The 19,847-nt window shown below is 43.0% G+C and overlaps 1 protein-coding gene across 6 annotated transcripts in view; it reads right to left on the bottom strand.

The window, feature by feature from the left end:
* Positions 1-13,211, bottom strand: part of LOC125551410 (1-phosphatidylinositol-3-phosphate 5-kinase FAB1B) — a 37,597-nt gene extending 24,386 nt beyond the window's left edge. The window contains exons 1-10 of one of the 6 annotated variants that reach the window (XM_048714638.2): positions 12,754-13,209; positions 12,573-12,659; positions 6,374-7,036; positions 5,361-6,101; positions 4,979-5,132; positions 4,554-4,898; positions 3,209-4,177; positions 2,777-3,108; positions 2,526-2,649; positions 2,209-2,364 (exon numbers count right to left, since the gene is read on the bottom strand). In XM_048714638.2, the coding sequence (XP_048570595.2) occupies positions 2,209-2,364; positions 2,526-2,649; positions 2,777-3,108; positions 3,209-4,177; positions 4,554-4,898; positions 4,979-5,132; positions 5,361-6,101; positions 6,374-6,981 (3,429 nt within the window). In that variant the 5' untranslated portion in view covers positions 6,982-7,036; positions 12,573-12,659; positions 12,754-13,209. Of the gene's footprint in view, positions 1-2,208; positions 2,365-2,525; positions 2,650-2,776; positions 3,109-3,208; positions 4,178-4,553; positions 4,899-4,978; positions 5,133-5,360; positions 6,102-6,373; positions 7,037-12,572; positions 12,660-12,753 lie in introns of all 6 variants that reach the window. The other 5 variants (XM_087518233.1, XR_015600886.1, XM_087518234.1 and 2 more) reach the window with 5 other exon arrangements.
* Positions 13,212-19,847: the final 6,636 nt, after the last annotated feature.

Genomic DNA, 19,847 nt, shown 5'->3' with positions numbered 1-19,847 from the left:
GCCTCTGTTCAAATAGTCTATTTTGTATGTTTGTTCAGGGAAGTTGATTATCCTCGCATACAACTACCCTCCACTCAGAAAGCCTCAGATTGAATACAGAGCTATGTTGCCAAAGATTAGAATGCATTATTTCCATAGAAGTAGGATTATTTGATCCTATTCTGAAATATATTTTTAATGATTATATTTGGATGGGCACGATGTGGTGCAGGTTCCGCCGATTCTGGAAACACATGGCTGAATGGAATCCAACAGAACCAATGCTGCAGCTATAGCATCCTATATTTAGTGATACATGTTCAATTCGGTGATAACAGCTATTATCATCCTATATATTCTTTCACTTGCATGGTTCCCTTCCATTGATGTTGTAGCTGGTACTTGCCAGTCTCTATGGAGTATAGGTACAAGTGGACTAAGTGAGAAGAGTATATGATTGTAGGTTGCAACTTGCTAATTATGCGGCCGTGTTCATGTGTGCGTGTCATTATTAGCTAACATCTCTTCTTTTTTCTCATAGTTGCATTACTGGAAGGTGGATCAGGGTGCACTGTTGAAGATTTTGATTGGCCCGAGAGAAATCAGGACATTGCGACAGACAACCTTTTGCTTACTGACCTCAAAAATATTTGAAGCATAAGTTTCTAACTACAAAAACGATCTCATAACCTTGCCTGTGACATTGCACCTATGATGAGGAGTACGTCAAATTTTACAATATATAATTTGTGGTAGTAGAATTACATTTAGTACTGAATATTTGATTGATGTTCCTTATTCCGTATGGAGCGAAGTCTACAACCTTTATATCTAAAGCAGTTTAACTTTGATACTAGGCAATGGGTATGCTGAGCTTTGCCACTTTCTGAAGTGCGTTGAAATAGGAGTTCCAGTTCTTGATTTTCAGGAAACTGAAGAGGAGCGTTTGAGGAAAGAGGAGAGGGAGACACGGGAAGCAAAGAAGGGGAGAAGGGACAGGGAAAAGGAGAAGTTGCTCAAGAAGAATACTAGAAATGCCTTACCAGTAGGAATTTCGTTGCGATGTTCTCATGGATTATTGGATGACAGTCTTCCTCTTGATTGTTTTGTTTTAGGTAAGTTCATGATCACATGAAAAATATGTGATGGATACATGGAGTTCTGTGGGTAACCTGAATTATTGTGCCTTTTTCAGATTTTTGTTTGGAATTAATATTCAGTACAACCATTGCCAAAGTATACTGATCAACAGATCAGCTTCTAAATCATTCGTCCTTAGTCAATGCTTTGTATGACGGGTTCAGTAAGATGATGGCATGCGATTAATATCTTGTTGTTCAGGAGGTTTTGACCATTTGAAAAATATTGTTTTCTTGCCAATGAAGATTTGCATGTTTGTACGCCTACTTTGTAGTAAGTTGCCATATTCAGATTAATTGTTTGACCACCAGGGGCGTGAACTGCTAAAAGATAGTGATGATCCCTGAGTCTATTATAAGTATAATTTTAGTTTGATGTCTTTTTTATTGATTTTTCTTTATGATAATCATTGAGAAATAAAGAAACAATGTGGCATATCAAATATTACCATACTACCAGATATATCTATTATATTTAGTCATTTCCTTTTTGGGTAGACATGTGTTATGTTTCTTAACATTATTTTATTTGGACTTAATTTGAACATGCAAAGTGGGGACTTGGATGTCTGTCCACCCTAATTTGACTCTGAAGTTTCGATTTGGATATTTGTATTTCCATCGGGACTTACAATACATTCATCAAGCTACGTGAAAAACTAAGCGAACTTATAACATGACTACAAAAGAATGCTAATAAGTGATCCCTAGGTAGTAGCTCCGTATGTTACGTATAAATGGGTTGATCTTTCATCTTATTTGCACCTTCGTCATTTGTCCATGTCATTTATTTTGCCTCCACATGAGAAACATTATTATTGGAGATATATCATGTATATGGATGAAAAACTATGTAAATATCAAATCGTATTTTGATAATTATTTGATAACAAGTGAGACGTGCGTCGCATGTGCAAGCTTACTAGTGTGGTATAGTTCAAGCCATCTGTCCATGCCGTTGGAGCTGTCTATAGTGGTGTGACTTTTCCATGTGTTGAAATTACAATTAAGCTCTATTTTAATGGATATGTTACAAGAATGTGGTATCAAAAAGCAGCCCACCTGAGTTAAAAAAAAAAAGGCAGCGCACCTCAAATTCTAACTTTTCCTTCCGAAACATGCTTTCAAGTTCAGCAATGTAATTGGTACATTCCACATTGAGAGAACTGCAGTGAGCCTTTTTCTCGGAGATCAGGTGTAAAGTACGTGATACTTCATCAAACAGAACCTTTGCCCGGTCAATAACCTGTCAAATTTGATCAAATGTTAGCCATTGAGCTGAAAACCAAACAGTTCTATGATAGCAAACTATTAAAAATGAAGAAATAACTTTAACATGTTTGACGAAGGCAGAAACAGACGCATTTTTTATGCAAACCAAGCCTACTATTGCTATACGGTACACACCTCGTTTACTTCTTTCTGTATCCAGTCCAAAGGCTGGTGAGTAAAATAAAGTTTATGAGGTGGTACATGGACTGAATGAACATTAATAGGTGCATATCGGAAGCAAGCCACCATTTTTCCGAACCTATATAGAGAAGCAGATTATCAGAAACCAAGATATCCAATCTGTTATAATTTATGGTGTCTACTCACTATGGAAGTAAACTGAGATTAATCCAGTTTGGAAAGGCAATCATCTGAACACAGCTTACCCATAGAACCGAAGGCAGTCCCTATGGAGAGAATGGCCACAACTGGCTACCCTACTTGCAGCTGCATGATTTGAGAAGCTAAGCTCCAAAAATTTACCAAGTGACAAACCCCAAGCAGCATCAGACATGACAATCCTATGAGTAGCTGGTGGAAATCCATCACTCCAGGGGCACTTTAGACACCTGTGCCACATCCAAATTTTTCCATCCCGTTCTCCTGGCAAAACAACATCTGCAAGTTTTCTAACTGATATTGTTAGACTCCCCTGGCGATGAGTGTAGCAATGGACATGAGCTTCAGGTGGCTTATCACAGGATCGGCACTGATAGCCCTGTATAAATCATTGTAACTACTGTGAGACATGTGAAGATTAGAAACGAATAAGTTAATGAAATTACACATACAGGAAATGAAAAGGAAAGGGAGAAAACCTTATCAAACAGGTAGTCACGCAAAAACCTTCCTAGAGGCTTGTCAAAGTTACCATAATACTTGATGCGTAACAACTGGGAACGCTCACAAATAGATCTTTTCCATACACAACGTATGGACAAAGAGACTAAGATGCTCTGATGGTCAGAAGGCACAATTTCCGTCTTATTTGATGTGACATCATGTCCTTGACTGGTTTCTTGATTTTGCATTGCAGGACTAGACATTGGTTGCACTACCAACAAATTATTAGCATTGACGATTCTCACATTAGGCAAAGCATTTGAACCCTCTAATGGCTCCTTGAGATTAGAATAATTACTAATATTTGTGCTGACTGCAGACGTGCTCTGATGATGGTTTGTGTTGATTGAATCTGCTCTCACTGCCTTACCATCTGAACTGGTTGAATAATCAGCATGGTAATCACCAGAATACACACACTTTTTTTCTACAGTAGAATATATATGTGAAGGATCCGTGGGTACATCATGCGTAGTGATTGAAGACATGGATACAGAATCTGCAGTTGCAGTCACCTTCTCTAATTTATCACCATTACTGCTGTTAAAGCTACAACCACTGGTACACAATGGTCCAAAAGAATGAGAGTTGGCCTTTTGAGAAGTAAGGCAATCACTGTCTACTGGTGGTTCAACCACAGCTGCTCCACCTGGGTCAGTTGATAAAACAATGTCTGTGTCCAGGTGCTCAAAACTATCAGTTGCCTGTTGGCTGTTGGAAATATTAATTGTGAAACCTGGCACCGTTGAAATAGAGTTGTCTACAGTAGATCGCTTATGTGGTAAGGTTACAGTCAGTGGAGACCTCAAGGGATCTGGCAGAGTGGCACCTTCATCTGCAAGGAAAGATGTTTCTAAGGCCAAGTGATATGCTGCAAATATGCCATACTGGACCACATGCTTAATTTTCTTTAGCTCATCCATGCTACCACCTTTCAACAGAACCTGCAGGTCACATAGGGTAAAATGATATTTTCAGGAAGATATTATCTTTCAATGTTTCATGCAGACAAACTGGAGGATGACAGGAAAAAAAATGTACAGATATTTTATGTATCTTGCTGAAAAATAAAAATAAAATGCTCTGAAAGCCACCATCTCAAATAGGATGATCTTTTTTAGAGAAAAAAATGTTAATGCTGTGACACTACTTGGTTTGCAATACACAAGCAATGGTGATAAGCAAACAAGTTATTGTTACGACTTATGATCACCCTAATCCTAAGTAGCACTATGTCTCTTTCTGTAAATAAAATAGTAAATGCACTTTTGGAGCTCAAGTGTCCAAGAAAAAATAACAGGAAGTAGTTATATCACTTACAGTGCAACCTAATGGCTTTGCGCATCCTTCAAAAAACATCATGTTCTTCAGCATTTTCTTAGTCTTATTACCCGAAGTCACGGAATGTTCAATATGTTTGTCTACATGAAACAACTCACAATAACCAAGTTTCTGAGACGGCAAGAGATCAATGGAAGGAACTATCTGAGCACCTGTGCAACGAGCTATACGCTGCAAGAGGGATTGCTTAATATTTAAAACTAGTGATATGTTCTTTTCTAGAAGCAAATCTTGAGCATAGCGAGAAACAGTATTCTCGACCAAAAGTAGGTTAGGTTTTTGAGCTACAATCTTCGCGACCGCCATTTTAAGGTGATCTGTTTCCTGTATATCATAGAAAAATACATGTAAGGCCAATGCAAGCTTAAGATTGCATAACAAGAAGCATGAAAAGATTCATGAACCTGCTGGAGCAATGTGTCAATACTTGACAGCTGATTCGTAACTCGATGATACTCAAGAGCTCCAGCAAGTAGAAGAAGGCGAGGTTTTTCTATTCTGGAAGTCATGCGCCTATGTGCGACATTCTTCTTACAGACTACTCCTTTCACAACAGTGCTGAAAGAAAATGGAGACATGTTTCAGATAATATTCAAACTGTTATGTCTCGATGTAGCATCAAAGTCAACACTGTCCAATGCTAATTGACGGGATGAACAGGATCACCATTTATTGAATGTAGACCCCATAAGGGGGGAAATATTTACAGATAGAGCTTCATGAAGTGTCAACCAGGATCTCAATTGTAGCTAGTTCAGTCTAATGTATAAACAAGAGATATCTCACCTTTCACTGCGGTGTCCACTTGCTAAACACTTAACTTTGACATATCCACCAGGATCCATGCCACCACCTTGGCTAGTGTCTGGTCTGAGGAAGTTTGCAGCTTCCCATGATACCGAAGTAACAATCTCCAACCAACCCATGTCATCACCTTCCTCTAGTGTGATATTCTCCACCTGCAACAACTGAGAAATCAAAGCCCTGAAATGTCCGTCAACAACATTCTTCATTACTTTCTTGTGTTCTTCAGTTGAGCGGTCTCTACTTCGAAATTCTCCACTACCGAAGCTACTTGATGATTGAAGGTAACACCGTCCACCATCAGATACAGGCTCATCATCGTCATCGTCGTCATCAAACAAATCAGTTTCTAGCTCATCTTCTTTATCTTCTGGTTCTGGAGGAATCCAAAAATAATCATTCTTCTCAAAATCCACTGAATTTGTATCAGCAGTTTCCAGAGCATAAATGGACGATGCAGCCCCGCAGTCTGAACTATTATCAAGTTCTTGTTCATCCTCCACTTTGGTGACTGGCAATGTACCAGGGAATCCATGGTCAACAGCACAAGCTGATAACTCTTTTGGAAGTACATTTACTTCAATGGTCTTTGATATTGTTGTATTGTACGATGCATTGAACTCATCAAACTCAACTGAGCGGAAGTATTGGTTATTATGCTGTTCACGTTGCACCTGCCTGTCAGAGAAGTAAGCACCAAACTCTTCATCTTCGTCGTCACTCCTGAAGAAGAATGTGACATCACATGATGAGGCAGGAGTTTTTCAAGCAACATAACTTGTTAATTAGTCAAGTACCACACAAGAAAATCAATACAGTTTCATCTTTAAATCTTAAGTAAACTAATTGTATTCCTTTTCTGAAGCTACACTCATGGTAATTAAGAAAAACATAGTGCATAATATGATATAGCAGGGTATTTAAGGAAAACAAACAATACTACACTACAATTTAACTGGGTAATGTTATAAGATACGAGATCTTATTCAGAATACCTGTTTGTGTAATAGCCAAACTGCATCAAGGTAGAGTCATCTCTGTTTGAAATAGTGGACATACTTATCTCAGGCACATGGCTATCTTGCATACTGAGGGAAACTTTGTCTTGGGAAAATTTGGGAGGGGGGGGGCCAATGTTGGGAGCACGAGCCACATGCTGATAATTTCCAGTAGAGTAAGATGCAGCTGGTGTGCTAACACTATTAATGGTGATAGATGACTTTGTACTGAACAGGCTCGCCTCAGACAGGGAAGGACTGAGCACCGGCAGTATCTGTTTGACAGCAGCAATTTGCTCTTGCTCCCATTGCTTAAAGCAAAAGTTGCAGACGCGAATCCTGTCCCCCTCATCATCGCTTTTATCAGGGCCGCTTGGAACTGGGACGGAATTCCCTGTGCACTTACCACAGAATATGCGCCCACAACGACGACAATGGTGCCTGCGGTTGAATATGGTGAATTGTGCATCACAGTCATAACACACTCGGCAACTGTGATCAGGCATCCAGAAGTCCCTCGAGACATTGTCTGGTTTCGACCGTCGAGGCAGCCATGATGTCAAAAGCTTAACTACATCAGCAAAAGTTTTATCCGAGGCCTCCATGGGTGGCTGCAATGGTACCACCTTGAAGAAATCCTCATAGTTGCATCCTCATCTGCTGCAAAATAATAAATGTAATCAGAAATGCACTCAATATGACATAATCCCTGACAATGAAAAGAGTTTTGCTCAAGAACGCATGCAATCAAACTATTTGAACTTGGTGGTAAAAAAATTGAAAATATTATAATTTTTGTTAGGTAGTGCATATAAAGTGCAATAGAAATTGGTCGTCAAAAAGTCATGTTTTGTATAACATGTAGATAATGCTGCAACGACACATCCAATCCTGTAGAGAGTGAGTTCATTCATGTATTGGTTAAGTCTGGCTGTAATGTCTATTTATTGTGGGAGTCCAGACGCAGTGTATGATGAGGAACAATAGATGAGAGATAAAGGAAAAAAACACATGCCAAATCTGTTTGGCTACTTCTAGAGTTCTAGATGCTTCCACTCCAGTGTAGTATTTCTTTTCTTTTCTTTTCTACCCTACCTACTGTCTTCTAGAGTCTTCTAGTTGTGAGTAGCTATGAGTAGAATGGTGGAACTTAAATAATGTTTTCTAGAGTATTCTAGCTATAAGTAGAAGTATGTGAAGACTTCCCAAAGCCCTATAAATAGAGGTCCTCACCTCTACTTTGTACACAGACTATGCACCCACTACCTATAATAGAACTGGTTGTTCTCATCTAAGATCTTGGAGTAGATCTTGTGCCCTAGGAGTTCTGGATTGAACTCTTGCTGCCCTATCGGCCTATATTCATCTCTAGAGCGATATCTAACACAGCACGTTGAAGCTGTTCCTTCAACACTTGTGCTGTACACATTGTAGCAGCAAGGTGGAGTTGCTCCTCCACAACCTTTGTGCTGCTTCAGATGGCATTAGAGCCTCGTTGACCCATACTAGTTCTTGCTGTCCTCTTCGAGAGCAAGCTGCAGCAAGCAATGGAGCAATTGGAGAAGAGGATGGGTGCTGCAGAACAACAAATCAAAGAGCTGCGTGAAGATCTTAATCGGAGATTTGACCAGCTGGTTGAGATGATAAGAAAGGGTGTTCCCCCTGCTACCAATGAAGGAGATTCATCTAAAGAAGAAGATGTTCATCAAAGAAGAAGGAGAGGTAATCTTGGAGCAAGACCGCCACAACAACGTGTTGTTCAACGTGCTTCAAGAAGGCCAATTTATGTTGAAACCTCTGAAGGTGAAGAATATGATGAAGCCCTTGAAGAAGCTGATCACTATGCATATCGGAGAGTACCCAGCCCTACATATGCAAGGGATACATACATGGTGAAAGCTGAGATCCCAACTTTTAATGGAAATGTTGATATTGAAGGGTGCCTAGATTGGTTATATGAAGTGGAGACTTTCTTTGAGGTCATGGAGGTTTCGGAAGATCGTAGAGTCCCTTTGGTCGCATACAAGCTGAAAGGAGGAGCCGGTGCCTGGTGGCATCGCGTTCAAGAATAGCGCAGGCTGAGAGGAGAACCTTGTGTGAGAACTTGGCGGCAAATGAAAAGTCTCTTGAAAGGGAGATTTTTGCCCGCTGATTATGACCAGATCCTATTTATCCAATTTCAAAATTGTGCTCAAGGAAATAGGACTGTTTCAGATTATACGGAGGGGTTTCTAAGGCTACAAGTGAGGTGCAACCTTGCTGAAACTGAAGATCAACAAGTTGCAAGGTACATCAATGGTCTCAATGATGCTATTCAAGATCAATTGATGCTGCAACAAATCTGGTCCGTTGATCAAGCACAAGCTCTAGCCTTAAGGGCCGAGAGGTTTGTGAGGACAATAAAGGCAACTAAGGCTCCATATCCTCCATATCCTCATACCAAAGGCTTGTCTAGGAGTCGGCCTAATAGAGTGGAAGAAAAGACCGCTCCACCAAAGGCAAAACGACCCATCCAGAAGCAAACTAGAGGCAAGGGTAAGTCCAATGAAGGCCCGAAATGTTTTAAATGTGGCGAAGAGGGACACATATCCAGCAGTTGCCCACTAAGGAAATTTGTTAACACAACTACCCATGATGGTGAAGGCGATGAGGAAGAATACGAATATGAAGATGTAGAGGGACAAGAGGTTTGTCAAGAAGGTGAAGAGGTGGTATGTGTGATTCAGCGTCTCCTATGTTCCACACCACAACCTGACGACACACAACGGAAGAAAATATTTGAGAGCAAATGCACAGTGAATGGCAAGGTATGCAAGTTAGTGATTGATAGTTGCAGCTGCGAGAATTTTATCTCCCAGAAGTTGGTGAGCCATTTAAAGCTTGATACTCATGATCATCCAAACCCCTACACTATTGGGTGGATCAAGAAAGGATTGAATATGAGGATCACCAAACAATGCAACCTTCCACTTTCCTTGGGCAAGCATTATCGCTCAAATGTGTTGTGTGACATAGTTGATATGGACGCTAGCCATGTTCTTCTTGGGAGACCTTGGCAACTTGATGTGGATACTACACACAAGGGCAAGGAAAACTCTTAACTCTTTCACTTGGAACAAGAGAAAGATCATTATCTTACCAAACAAAACCGAAGGTAATACCTCTAAGGAGGAAGGGAAAACTATGTTAACTATCTCCCATACCTCTCATGAGTTTATGGAAGGCTTGAAGGAGGCAGATTTGTGTGTTGCACTTGTTGTACAACGAGAAGAGCACCCGACTGTTGAAATTCCAGCAAAGGTACGTGGTTTATTGGCAGAATTTTAGAACATACTTGGAGAGCCACAAGGCTTGCCACCGATGAGAGGAATTCAACATAGAATTGACTTAATTCCGGGAGCAAGTCTTCCTAATCTTCCAGACTATCGAATGAGCCCAAAGGAGCATGATATACTGAAGGAGAAAGTGGAGGAATTGCTGCAAAAGGGGCACATTCGAGAAAGTATTAGCCCATGTGCTGTACCAGCCCTACTCGCGCCAAAGAAAGATGGATCTTGGTGCATGTGTACGGACGGTAGAGCCATTAACAAGATCACCGCAAGGTATAGATTCCCGATTCCCCGTCTGGATGATATGTTGGATCAGCTTAGTGGAGCAAGAGTGTTCACAAAGCTAGATTTAAGAAGCGGATATCATCAAATCCGTATCAGACCCAGGAATGGAAAACCGCCTTCAAGACAAAGGAAGGGTTGTTTGAATGGCTAGTCATGCCATTTGGACTCTCAAATGCACCAAGTACCTTTATGTGCTTAATGAATCAAGTCCTTCGACCCTTCTTGTCCCACTTTGTTGTGGTCTATTTCGATGACATCTTGATCTACAGCAAGGATGAGGATGAACACTTTGATCACATTCGGAAGGTGCTAGAAGTACTAAGGGAAAATGAGCTCTACGTCAACTTGAAGAAATGTGTTTTCCTGCAAACACAACTTCTTTTCCTAGGATTCGTCATAACATGTGACGGTATTCGTGTTGATGATTCTAAGGTTGAAGCAATCCGAGAATGGCCAACTCCGAAGACCATTTCTGAGGTAAGAGAAATGCTCTATGACGATAACTCGAGGGCGAGTTCCAAACAACCAGGGGAGAATGATGAGGAACAATAGATGAGAGAAAAAGATGAAAAACACATGCCAAATCTGTTTGGCTACTTCTAGAGTTCTAGATGCTTCCACTCCAGTGTAGTATTTCTTTCCTTTTCTACCCTGCCTACTGTCTTCTAGAGTCTTCTAGTTGTGAGTAGCTATGAGTAGAATGGTGGAACTTAAATAATGTTTTCTAGAGTATTCTAGCTATAAGTAGAAGTATGTGAAGGCTTCCCAAAGCCCTATAAATAGAGGTCCTCACCTCTACTTTGTACCCAGACTATGCACCCACTACCTATAATAGAACTGGTTGTTCTTATCTAAGATCTTGGAGTAGATCTTGTGCCCTAGGAGTTCTGGATTGAACTTTTGCTGCCCTATTGGCCTACATTCATCTCTAGAGCGATATCTAACACAGCACGTTGAAGCTGTTCCTTCAGCACTTGTGTTGTACACATTGTAGCAGCATGGTGGAGTTACTCCTCCACAACCTTTGTGCTGCTTCAGTGTGGCGCCAACACTTATTCTAGACACTTTATCTAAGCCTATTTTCTATTAAATTAATAAAATGAATCCAGGCTTGCCCTAAGAAAGATCTTGCAGGGAGAACTATCTAAGAGCATTTACAGCCAAACCTAGCAAAATCCGCCCCCCAAACGTCCACGGATGCGCCCGGGCGCGTCCGCGGACAATGACCGGTCAGCACTCATTTTTGGTCCATTGCAACCACATACCTCAAACTTCACTCCTCAAATGCATACTACATCAAGCAACACACAAAAGCTACGTAAATACATGCTACAAAGATAAGCCTAGCCCACTCATCGTCGGAGATGTACACGACGTCCATGCCAGCAGTGCCGAACGAACCTGCCACCTAGCGGATCGCCGCCTCCCGCGACGGCTCTGGCTCCTTGTCAGACTCCATGTCCACGAAGATTGCGTCCACCTCCGCCCATTGGTCGCGTATGTAGCGGCGGTTTGCCTCCACCTCCGCCTCCGAGCGGATGGAGTCTAGGATGACCTCAAACTCGCTTGGTCATGCCGAATCCGGCTTGGGCAACCGAAAGCGCCAGCTCTGCCTCTTCCTCCTCCATCATCGCATCCAACGCCAACGCCTGCTCCTCCTCCTCCTCCTCCTCCTCCTCATGCTTCAGAGAGTCCAAAGGCAGGCCGGCTGCAAACCGAGCAGCGCGTCGTGCTTGTATCTACGAAGGCGCTCTAGAATGAGCAAAGCGTAGGTGGTTATCCACTGTCGGGCCAAAGCTACGGATGGCGAGCTGCGAGCGGATGGGTGTGTGGCGACACGGAGGGGAGGGAAATGGGATGCGGCTAGGGTTGGGGGTCGCTGTCCGGCTTAAATAGCCGGACTTGAGCCATCGGGCGGCGCGCTGGGGCCGCGCCACGCGGCGCCATAAATGTGTCCTCACCGCCCTCATCGAAAATCGAAGGAGATGCCCGTCGGACCGATGGGTTTTGGGGTGTTTCCGCATGGGTCCCTGCAGTCAGTCCGACGAATCGAACGCGCCCGGCCGCACTCGGGCCTCCCCATATCCGCCCCAGATATGGGCTGGATATGAGGAGTGCTGGTCAGCCCAGCCATATGGGGCAGGTATGGGGTTTTTGGACCAATCAGTGACCGGGCCGTCCGCCCGGGCGTAAAGAAGGGGTTGGGGGAGTCCGGCTGTAGATGCTCTAACAGAAATGTTCTATTAAAACTAAATTATAATGTGTGCCTTGTCCACAATATAGTACGGACACCCACCACCAAAAAATGATTGCATTTGTAATGCAAAAAGATTTTTTTCACAATGGACAAAATAGCAGGAGCATGACAAACTAAAACTGCTGTAAGTTATCGTATGGTTAACATGGTATTTTACCTCCAGTTTTATAATTCATTACTAAGTTGTCTAAACATACATGCGCTAGTCCACGGGCATACAAGGAATCAATAATACATACAGAGCACAACAGTATAAGCACCTAGAAAGAATCCACAGGTTTCAGTATACAGTATTTAATCTAATTTGTTCAGATATGGCACTAACAATCTAGGGCATCATGCCTCGCTGCACTTAGGCTGTGTTTGGCATTGCGGTACATTAGCCTAATCCTGTTTCCCCACCGGCTTTTGCCTATTTTAGAGCAACCACAAGTTCAGCCTTAATTTAACCCAAAAAATTATGCAAGTGAGATACTGAATCAATAATACTGCCGGGGGGGCTATACCTCATCAAGACTACAAAACTGATCAGAACTAGCACCACCAGGGCCGTGGCAAAAATTGCATCGGAATCCGCAGAAGGGCCTCCAAGAGAACCAAGATCAATCAGGTGCCGCCTACGAGAAAACAAAGTACGATATCACCACAATATGTCGCGACCCGCGCCCATGTTGCGTTGAGGCAGCGGGGCCGAGGCGGCAGCGCTGCTCGCGCCGGGCATTGGCGCCGGCGACGCCGGGGCCACACGGCACGAGACGGCGCACCGCGCGATGCAAACGGGAACCCGTTTAGCTGCGGTGCCGTGTAAAGGGCGGTGCCAGAATCCGATCGGGATGGGGCCAGAAGATCGATCTTTTGGTTGAATCCGCGGAGGAGAGGAAGAGAGACGAACGGGAAGAGAGAGAGAAGGTGGGGAGAGAGTTAATTTCTATTTCTATATTTTCTGTAATATTTCTTCAATTTTGTGGTTTTGTTTTTCGCATGTGGGGCGTGAGAGAGAGAGGGGGGAGGTGGGGCGAAGGTGGGGCATGTGGGGCTCCTTGCGAGTTGCGAATCTGTAGCGCTGGCTTTCCTTCCCGGGCACCCCTATTTCTCGCTTCTGGCGGAGCCCAGACGGGCCGGCCCAGCCGCGCGGGAGCCACGGCCTGTTTTTTTTTCGGTTTTCTGTTCTCGTTTTTTGATTTATTTTTGTACTTTTATTTATACTTCAAATATTATATATATATATATTAAAAAACTCTTCAAAAGACATTTGAAATAATTGTTGAACAAATATTTAAAAAATGTTGAATAAGTATTGAAAAATGTTGAACAGTATTTAAGAAATGTTGAACAACTATTTGGAAAATGTTGAATAAGTATTAAAAATATTTAATAAGTATTTGAAAATGTTGAATGAGTATTTAAAAATGTTGAACAAGTATTTAAAAATTGTTGAAAAACAATTTGAAAAATGTTGAATAAGTATTAAAATGTTGAACGAGTATTTGAAGAAAATGTTGGATAAGTATTAAAATAATTTGAACGAGTATTCGAAAATGGTGAATCTCTACTCTTATAAAAAACAGAGTTGGTGATGATGGTGTGCCTGCCATCCTGCAATATAGGCCGTCCGATTTATATCTGACGGATAGAAAGGAAACTATGGCAATTTTGCAAAAAGATACCCACACCTCTCTCTATATTTGCAAATAAGGTCTTTCCTTGTTCATCCTTTTCTCTCACAAGATAAACTACTCATATAAATGCACCTTGATGTTCCGTGCAACGCATGGGCATCTTGCTAGTAAGTATTAATAATGTTGATGCTAGCCATCTAGCTACTAGCTATGGACTCTTAGGTCCGTGGTAAACTACTCACGCATCATCGGAAGGGCGGCAAGGTTGGTGTAGAGGCCCTCCGTGATCGAATCCCCCTCCGACGGAGTGCCGGAAAAGGCTCCAAGACAGGATCGCACGAGAATAGAAGCTTGTGGCGGCAGAAAAGTATTTTTTGGTGTGCCCTTTGATGTAAGGGGTGTTGGGGAACGTAGCATGCAATTTCAAAAAAAATCCTACGATCGCCCAAGATCTATCTAGGAGATGCATAGAAACGAGGGGGAGAGTGTGTCCACATACCCTCATAGACCGAAAGCGGAAGTGTTAGGTTAACGCCGTTGATGTAGTCGAACGTCTTCGCGATCCAACCGATCAAGTACCGAATGTACGGCACCTCCGAGTTCAGCACACGTTCAGCTCGATGACGCCCCTCGAACTCTTGATCCAGCAAAGCGTCGAGGGAGAGTTTCGTCAGCACGACGGCGTGATGACGGTGATGGTGATGTGATCCGCGCAGGGCTTCGCCTAAGCACTACGACAATATGACCGGAGGAGTAAACTGTGGAGGGAGGCACCGCACACGGCTAAGAAACAACTATTGTGCTTTGGGGTGCCCCTCTGCCCCCGTATATAAAGGAGGAGAGGGAGGAAGCCGGCCACATGGGGCGCCCCATGGGGGTGGGAAACTGACTAGGACTCCTAGTCTTAGTCCCCCCCCTTCCTTCCTTTCGTAGGGGGGAAAGGGAAGGAGAGGGAGAGGGGGAGGAAAAGGGGGGCCGCGCCCCCTCCCCTTGTCCAATTCGGACAGCCCATGGGGGGTGCGCCACCCCTGTGGGCTCCCCTCTCTCTCCCTTATGGCCCATGTAGGCCCATTACTTCCCCCGAGGGTTCCGGTAACCTCCTGGTACTCCGAAAAACACCTGAAACATTCCGAAACCATTCCGGTGTCCTAATACCATCGTCCAATATATCAATCTTTACCTCTCGACCATTTTGAGACTCCTCGTCATGTCCGTGATCTCATCCGGGACTCCGGACAATCTCCGGTCACCAAAACACATAACTCATAATGCAAATCGTCATCGAACGTTAAGCGTGCGGACCCTACGGGTTCGAGAACTATGTAGACATGACCGAGACACATCTCCGGTCAATAACCAACAACAAAACCTGGATGCTCGTATTGGTTCCTACATATTCTACGAAGATCTTTATCGGTCAAACCGTTATGACAACATACGTTATTCCCTTTGTCATCGGTATGTTACTTGCCCGAGATTCGATCCTCGGTATCTTCATACCTAGTTCAATCTCATTACCGGCAAGTCTCTTTACCCGTTCTGTAATGCATTGAAGGAAATATGCCCTAGAGGCAATAATAAAGTTATTATTTATTTCCTTATTTCATGATAAATGTTTATTATTCATGCTAGAATTGTATTAACCGGAAACATAATACATGTGTGAATACATAGACAAACAGAGTGTCACTAGTATGCCTCTACTTGACTAGCTCGTTAATCAAAGATGGTTATGTTTCCTAACCATGGACAAAGAGTTGTTATTTGATTAACGGGATCACATCATTAGGTGAATGATCTGATTGACATGACCCATTCCATTAGCTTAGCACCCGATCGTTTAGTATGTTGCTATTGCTTTCTTCATGACTTACACATGTTCCTATGACTATGAGATTATGCAACTCCCGTTTGCCGGAGGAACACTTTGTGTGCTACCAAACGTCACAACGTAACTGGGTGATTATAAAGGTGCTCTACAGGTGTCTGCAAAGGTACATGTTGGGTTGGCGTATTTCGAGATTAGGATTTGTCACTCCGATTGTCGGAGAGGTATCTCTGGGCCCTCTCGGTAATGCACATCACTTAAGCCTTGCAAGCATTGCAACTAATGAGTTAGTTGCGGGATGATGTATTACAGAACGAGTAAAGAGACTTGCTGGTAACGAGATTGAACTAGGTATTGGAATACTGATGATCGAATCTCGGGCAAGTAACATACCGATGACAAAGGGAACAACGTATGTTATTATGCGGTCTGACCGATAAAGATCTTCGTAGAATATGTAGGAGCCAATATGGGCATCCAGGTCCCGCTATTGGTTATTGACCGGAGACATGTCTCGGTCATGTCTACATTGTTCTCGAACCCGTAGGGTCCGCACGCTTAAGGTTACGATGACAGTTATATTATGAGTTTATGCATTTTGATGTACCGAAGTTTGTTCGGAGTCACGGATGTGATCACGGACATGACGAGGAGTCTCGAAATGGTCGAGACATAAAGATTGATATATTGGAAGCCTATGTTTGGATATCGGAAGTGTTCCGGGTGAAATCGGGATTTTACCGGAGTACCGGGAGGTTACCGGAACCCCCTGGGAGCTATATGGGCCATAGTGGGCCTTAGTGGAAAAGAGAAGAGGCAGCCCAACATGGGCCGCGCGCCCCTCCCCTCCCTTGGTCCGAATAGGACAAGGAGAGGGGGCCGGCCCCTCTCTCTCTTTTCCCCCCTCCGCGAATCCTATTCCAACTAGGATTGGGGGGGGGGGAATCCTACTCCCAGAGGGAGTAGGACTCTCCTGGCGCGCCTCTCCTAGGCCGGCCGCACCCCCCTTTAGTCCTTTATATACGGAGGTAGGGGCACCCCAGAAACACACAAGTTGATCTTCGTGATCGTTCCTTAGCCGTGTGCGGTGCCCCCCTCCACCATATTCCACCTCGGTCATATTGTAGCGGTGCTTAGGCGAAGCCCTGCGACGGTAGAACATCAAGATCGTCACCACGCCGTCGTGCTGACGGAACTTCTCCCCGACGCTTTGCTGGATCGGAGCCCGGGGATCGTCATCGAGCTGAACGTGTGCCAAGAACTCGGAGGTGCCGGAGTAACGGTGCTTGGATCGGTCGGATCGGGAAGACGTACAACTACTTCCTCTACGTTGCGTCAACGCTTCCGCTTCGGTCTACAAGGGTACGTAGATCACACTCTCCCCTCTCGTTGCTATGCATCACCATGATCTTGCGTGTGTGTAGGAATTTTTTTTGAAATTACTACGTAACCCAACATGCATCATCCCGCAACTAACTCATTAGTCACATTGCTTGCAAGGCTTATCATGATGTGCATTACCGAGAGGGCCCAGAGATACCTCTCCGATACTCAGAGTGACAAAACATACTCTCGATCTATGCCAACCCACCAAACACCTTCGAAGGCACTTTTAGAGCGTCTTTATAATCACCCAGTTATATTGTGACGTTTGATAGCACACAAGGTGTTCCTCCGGTATTCGGGAGTTGCATAATCTCATAGTCAAAAGAATATGTATAAGTCATGAAGAAAGCAATAACAATAAAACTTATCGATCATTATGCTAAGCTAACGGATGGGTCTTGTCCATCACATCATTCTCCTAATGATGTGATCCCGTTCATCAAATGACAACACATGTCTATGGTCAGAAAAGTTAACCATCTTTGATCGACGAGCTCGTCAAGTAGAGGCATACCAGGGACACTCTGTTTTGTCTATGTATTTACACATGTATCAAGTTTCCGGTTAATACAATTCTAGCATGAATAATAAACATTTATCAAGATATAAGGAAATATAAATAACAACTCTATTATTGCCTCTAGGGCATATTTCCTTAAAGGGGAATATTTGAGAATTTATAGTGGTGGAGTTAAGGTTGGAAGGTCTCCGAGGGGCCCACAAGCCACGGGGCGTGCCCCCCTCGGAGTGTGCCCCTAGGTCATGTGGCCTACTCATAGGTCTTTTGGCCTCCTCCCAAAGCTTCCTAGGTTTCTTCTGGTTCAAGAAAAATCATCGTAGAGTTTTATTCCATTTGGATTTCGTTTGATATTGATTTTCTCTAAAAGCCAAAAACAAGAAAAAAACAGCAACTGGCACTGGGCACTAGGTTAATAAGTTAGACCCAAAAATAATATAAAACAGCATATTAATGCATATAAAACATCCAAAATAGATAATATAATAGTATGGAACAATCAAAAATTATAGATACGTTGGAGACGTATCAAGCATCCCCAAGCTTAATTCCTGCTCGTCCTCGAGTAGGTAAATGATAAAAACATATATATTTTTTTTGATGTGGAATGCTACCTAAAATATTTATCAATGCAATTCCTCTTATTGTGGCATGAATATTCAGATCCGTAAGATTCAAAACAAAAGTTTAATATTGACATAAAAACAATAATACTTGAAGCATACTAATAAAGCAATCATGTCTTCTCAAAATATCATGGCTAAAGAAAGTTATCCCTACAAAATCATAAAGTCTTGTCATGCTCTATCTTCATCACACAAAGTATTTATCATGCACAACCCCGGTGTTAGCTAAGCAATCGTTTCATACTTTTGGTGTTCTCAAACTTTTTCAACTCTCACGCAATACATGAGCGTGAGCCATGGATATAGCACTATAGGTGGAACAAAATATGGTGGAGGGTGTGAGGAGAAGACAAAAAAGAGAAAGTCTCACATCGACTAGGCAAATTAATGGGCTATGGAGATGCCCATCAGTTGATATCGATGCAAGTGAGTAGGGATTGCCATGCAACGGATGCATTAGAGTTATAAGTGTATGAAAGTTCAAAAGAAAACTAAGTGGTGTGCATCCAACTTGCCTGCTCACGAAGACCTAGGGCAATTTGAGGAAGCCCATCATTGGAATATACAAGCCAAGTTCTATAATGAAAATTTCTCACTAGTATATGAAAGTGATAACATAGGAGACTCTCTATCATGAAGAACATGGTGCTATTTTTTAAGCACAAGTGTGGAAAAGGATAGTAACGTTATCCCTTCTCTCTTTTTCTCTCATTTTTTTATTTTCTTTCGGGCTCTTTGGCCTCTCTTTTTTGTTGGGCTCTTTGGCCTCTTTTTATTTATTTTAAGTCCAGAGACTAATCCCAACTTGTGAGGGAATCATAGCTTCCATCATCCCTTCCTCACATGGGACAATGCTCTAATAATGATGATCATCACACTTCTATTTACTTACAACTCAAGAATTATAAATTGATACTAGAACAAAGATATGACTCTATATGAATGCCTCGGCGGTGTACCAAGAAGTGCAATGATCTAGCGTAGCAAAGATATAAAAAACAAACAAGCCATGAAAACATTATGCTAGCTATCTTACGATCATGCAAAGCAATATGACAATGATGGTGTGTGTCATAATAAAACATAATGGTGGAAGTTGCATGGCAATATATCTCGGAATGGCTATGAAAATGCCATAATAGGTAGGTATGGTGGCTGTTTTGAGAAGGGTATATGGTGGGTTTAATGCACCGGCAAAAGTTGCGTGGTACTAGAGAGGCTAGCATGTTGGGGAACGTAGCAGAAATTCAAAATTTTCTACGCATCACCAAGATCAATCTATGGAGTAATCTAGCAACGAGGGAAGGAGAGTACATCTACATACCCTTGTAGATCGCTAAGCGGAAGCGTTCAAGTGAACGGGGTTGATGGAGTCGTACTCGCCGTGATCCAAATCACCGATGATCCTAGTGCCGAACGGACGGCACCTCCGTGTTCAACACACGTACAGCCCGGTGACGTCTCCTACGCCTTGATCCAGCAAGGGGAGAAGGAGAGGTTGGGGAAGACTCCATCCAGCAGCAGCACGACGGCGTGGTGGCGGTGGAGGAGCGTGGTACTCCAGCAGGGCTTCGCCAAGCACCGCAAGAGATGAGAAGGGAGAGGGGTAGGGCTGCGCCAACAG

Source organism: Triticum urartu, chromosome 4A (assembly GCF_056163025.1).
Source record: "Triticum urartu cultivar PI428250 chromosome 4A, HENAU_Tu73, whole genome shotgun sequence".
NCBI lineage: Eukaryota > Viridiplantae > Streptophyta > Magnoliopsida > Poales > Poaceae > Triticum > Triticum urartu.
This window is presented reverse-complemented; position numbering and strand designations above follow the sequence as displayed.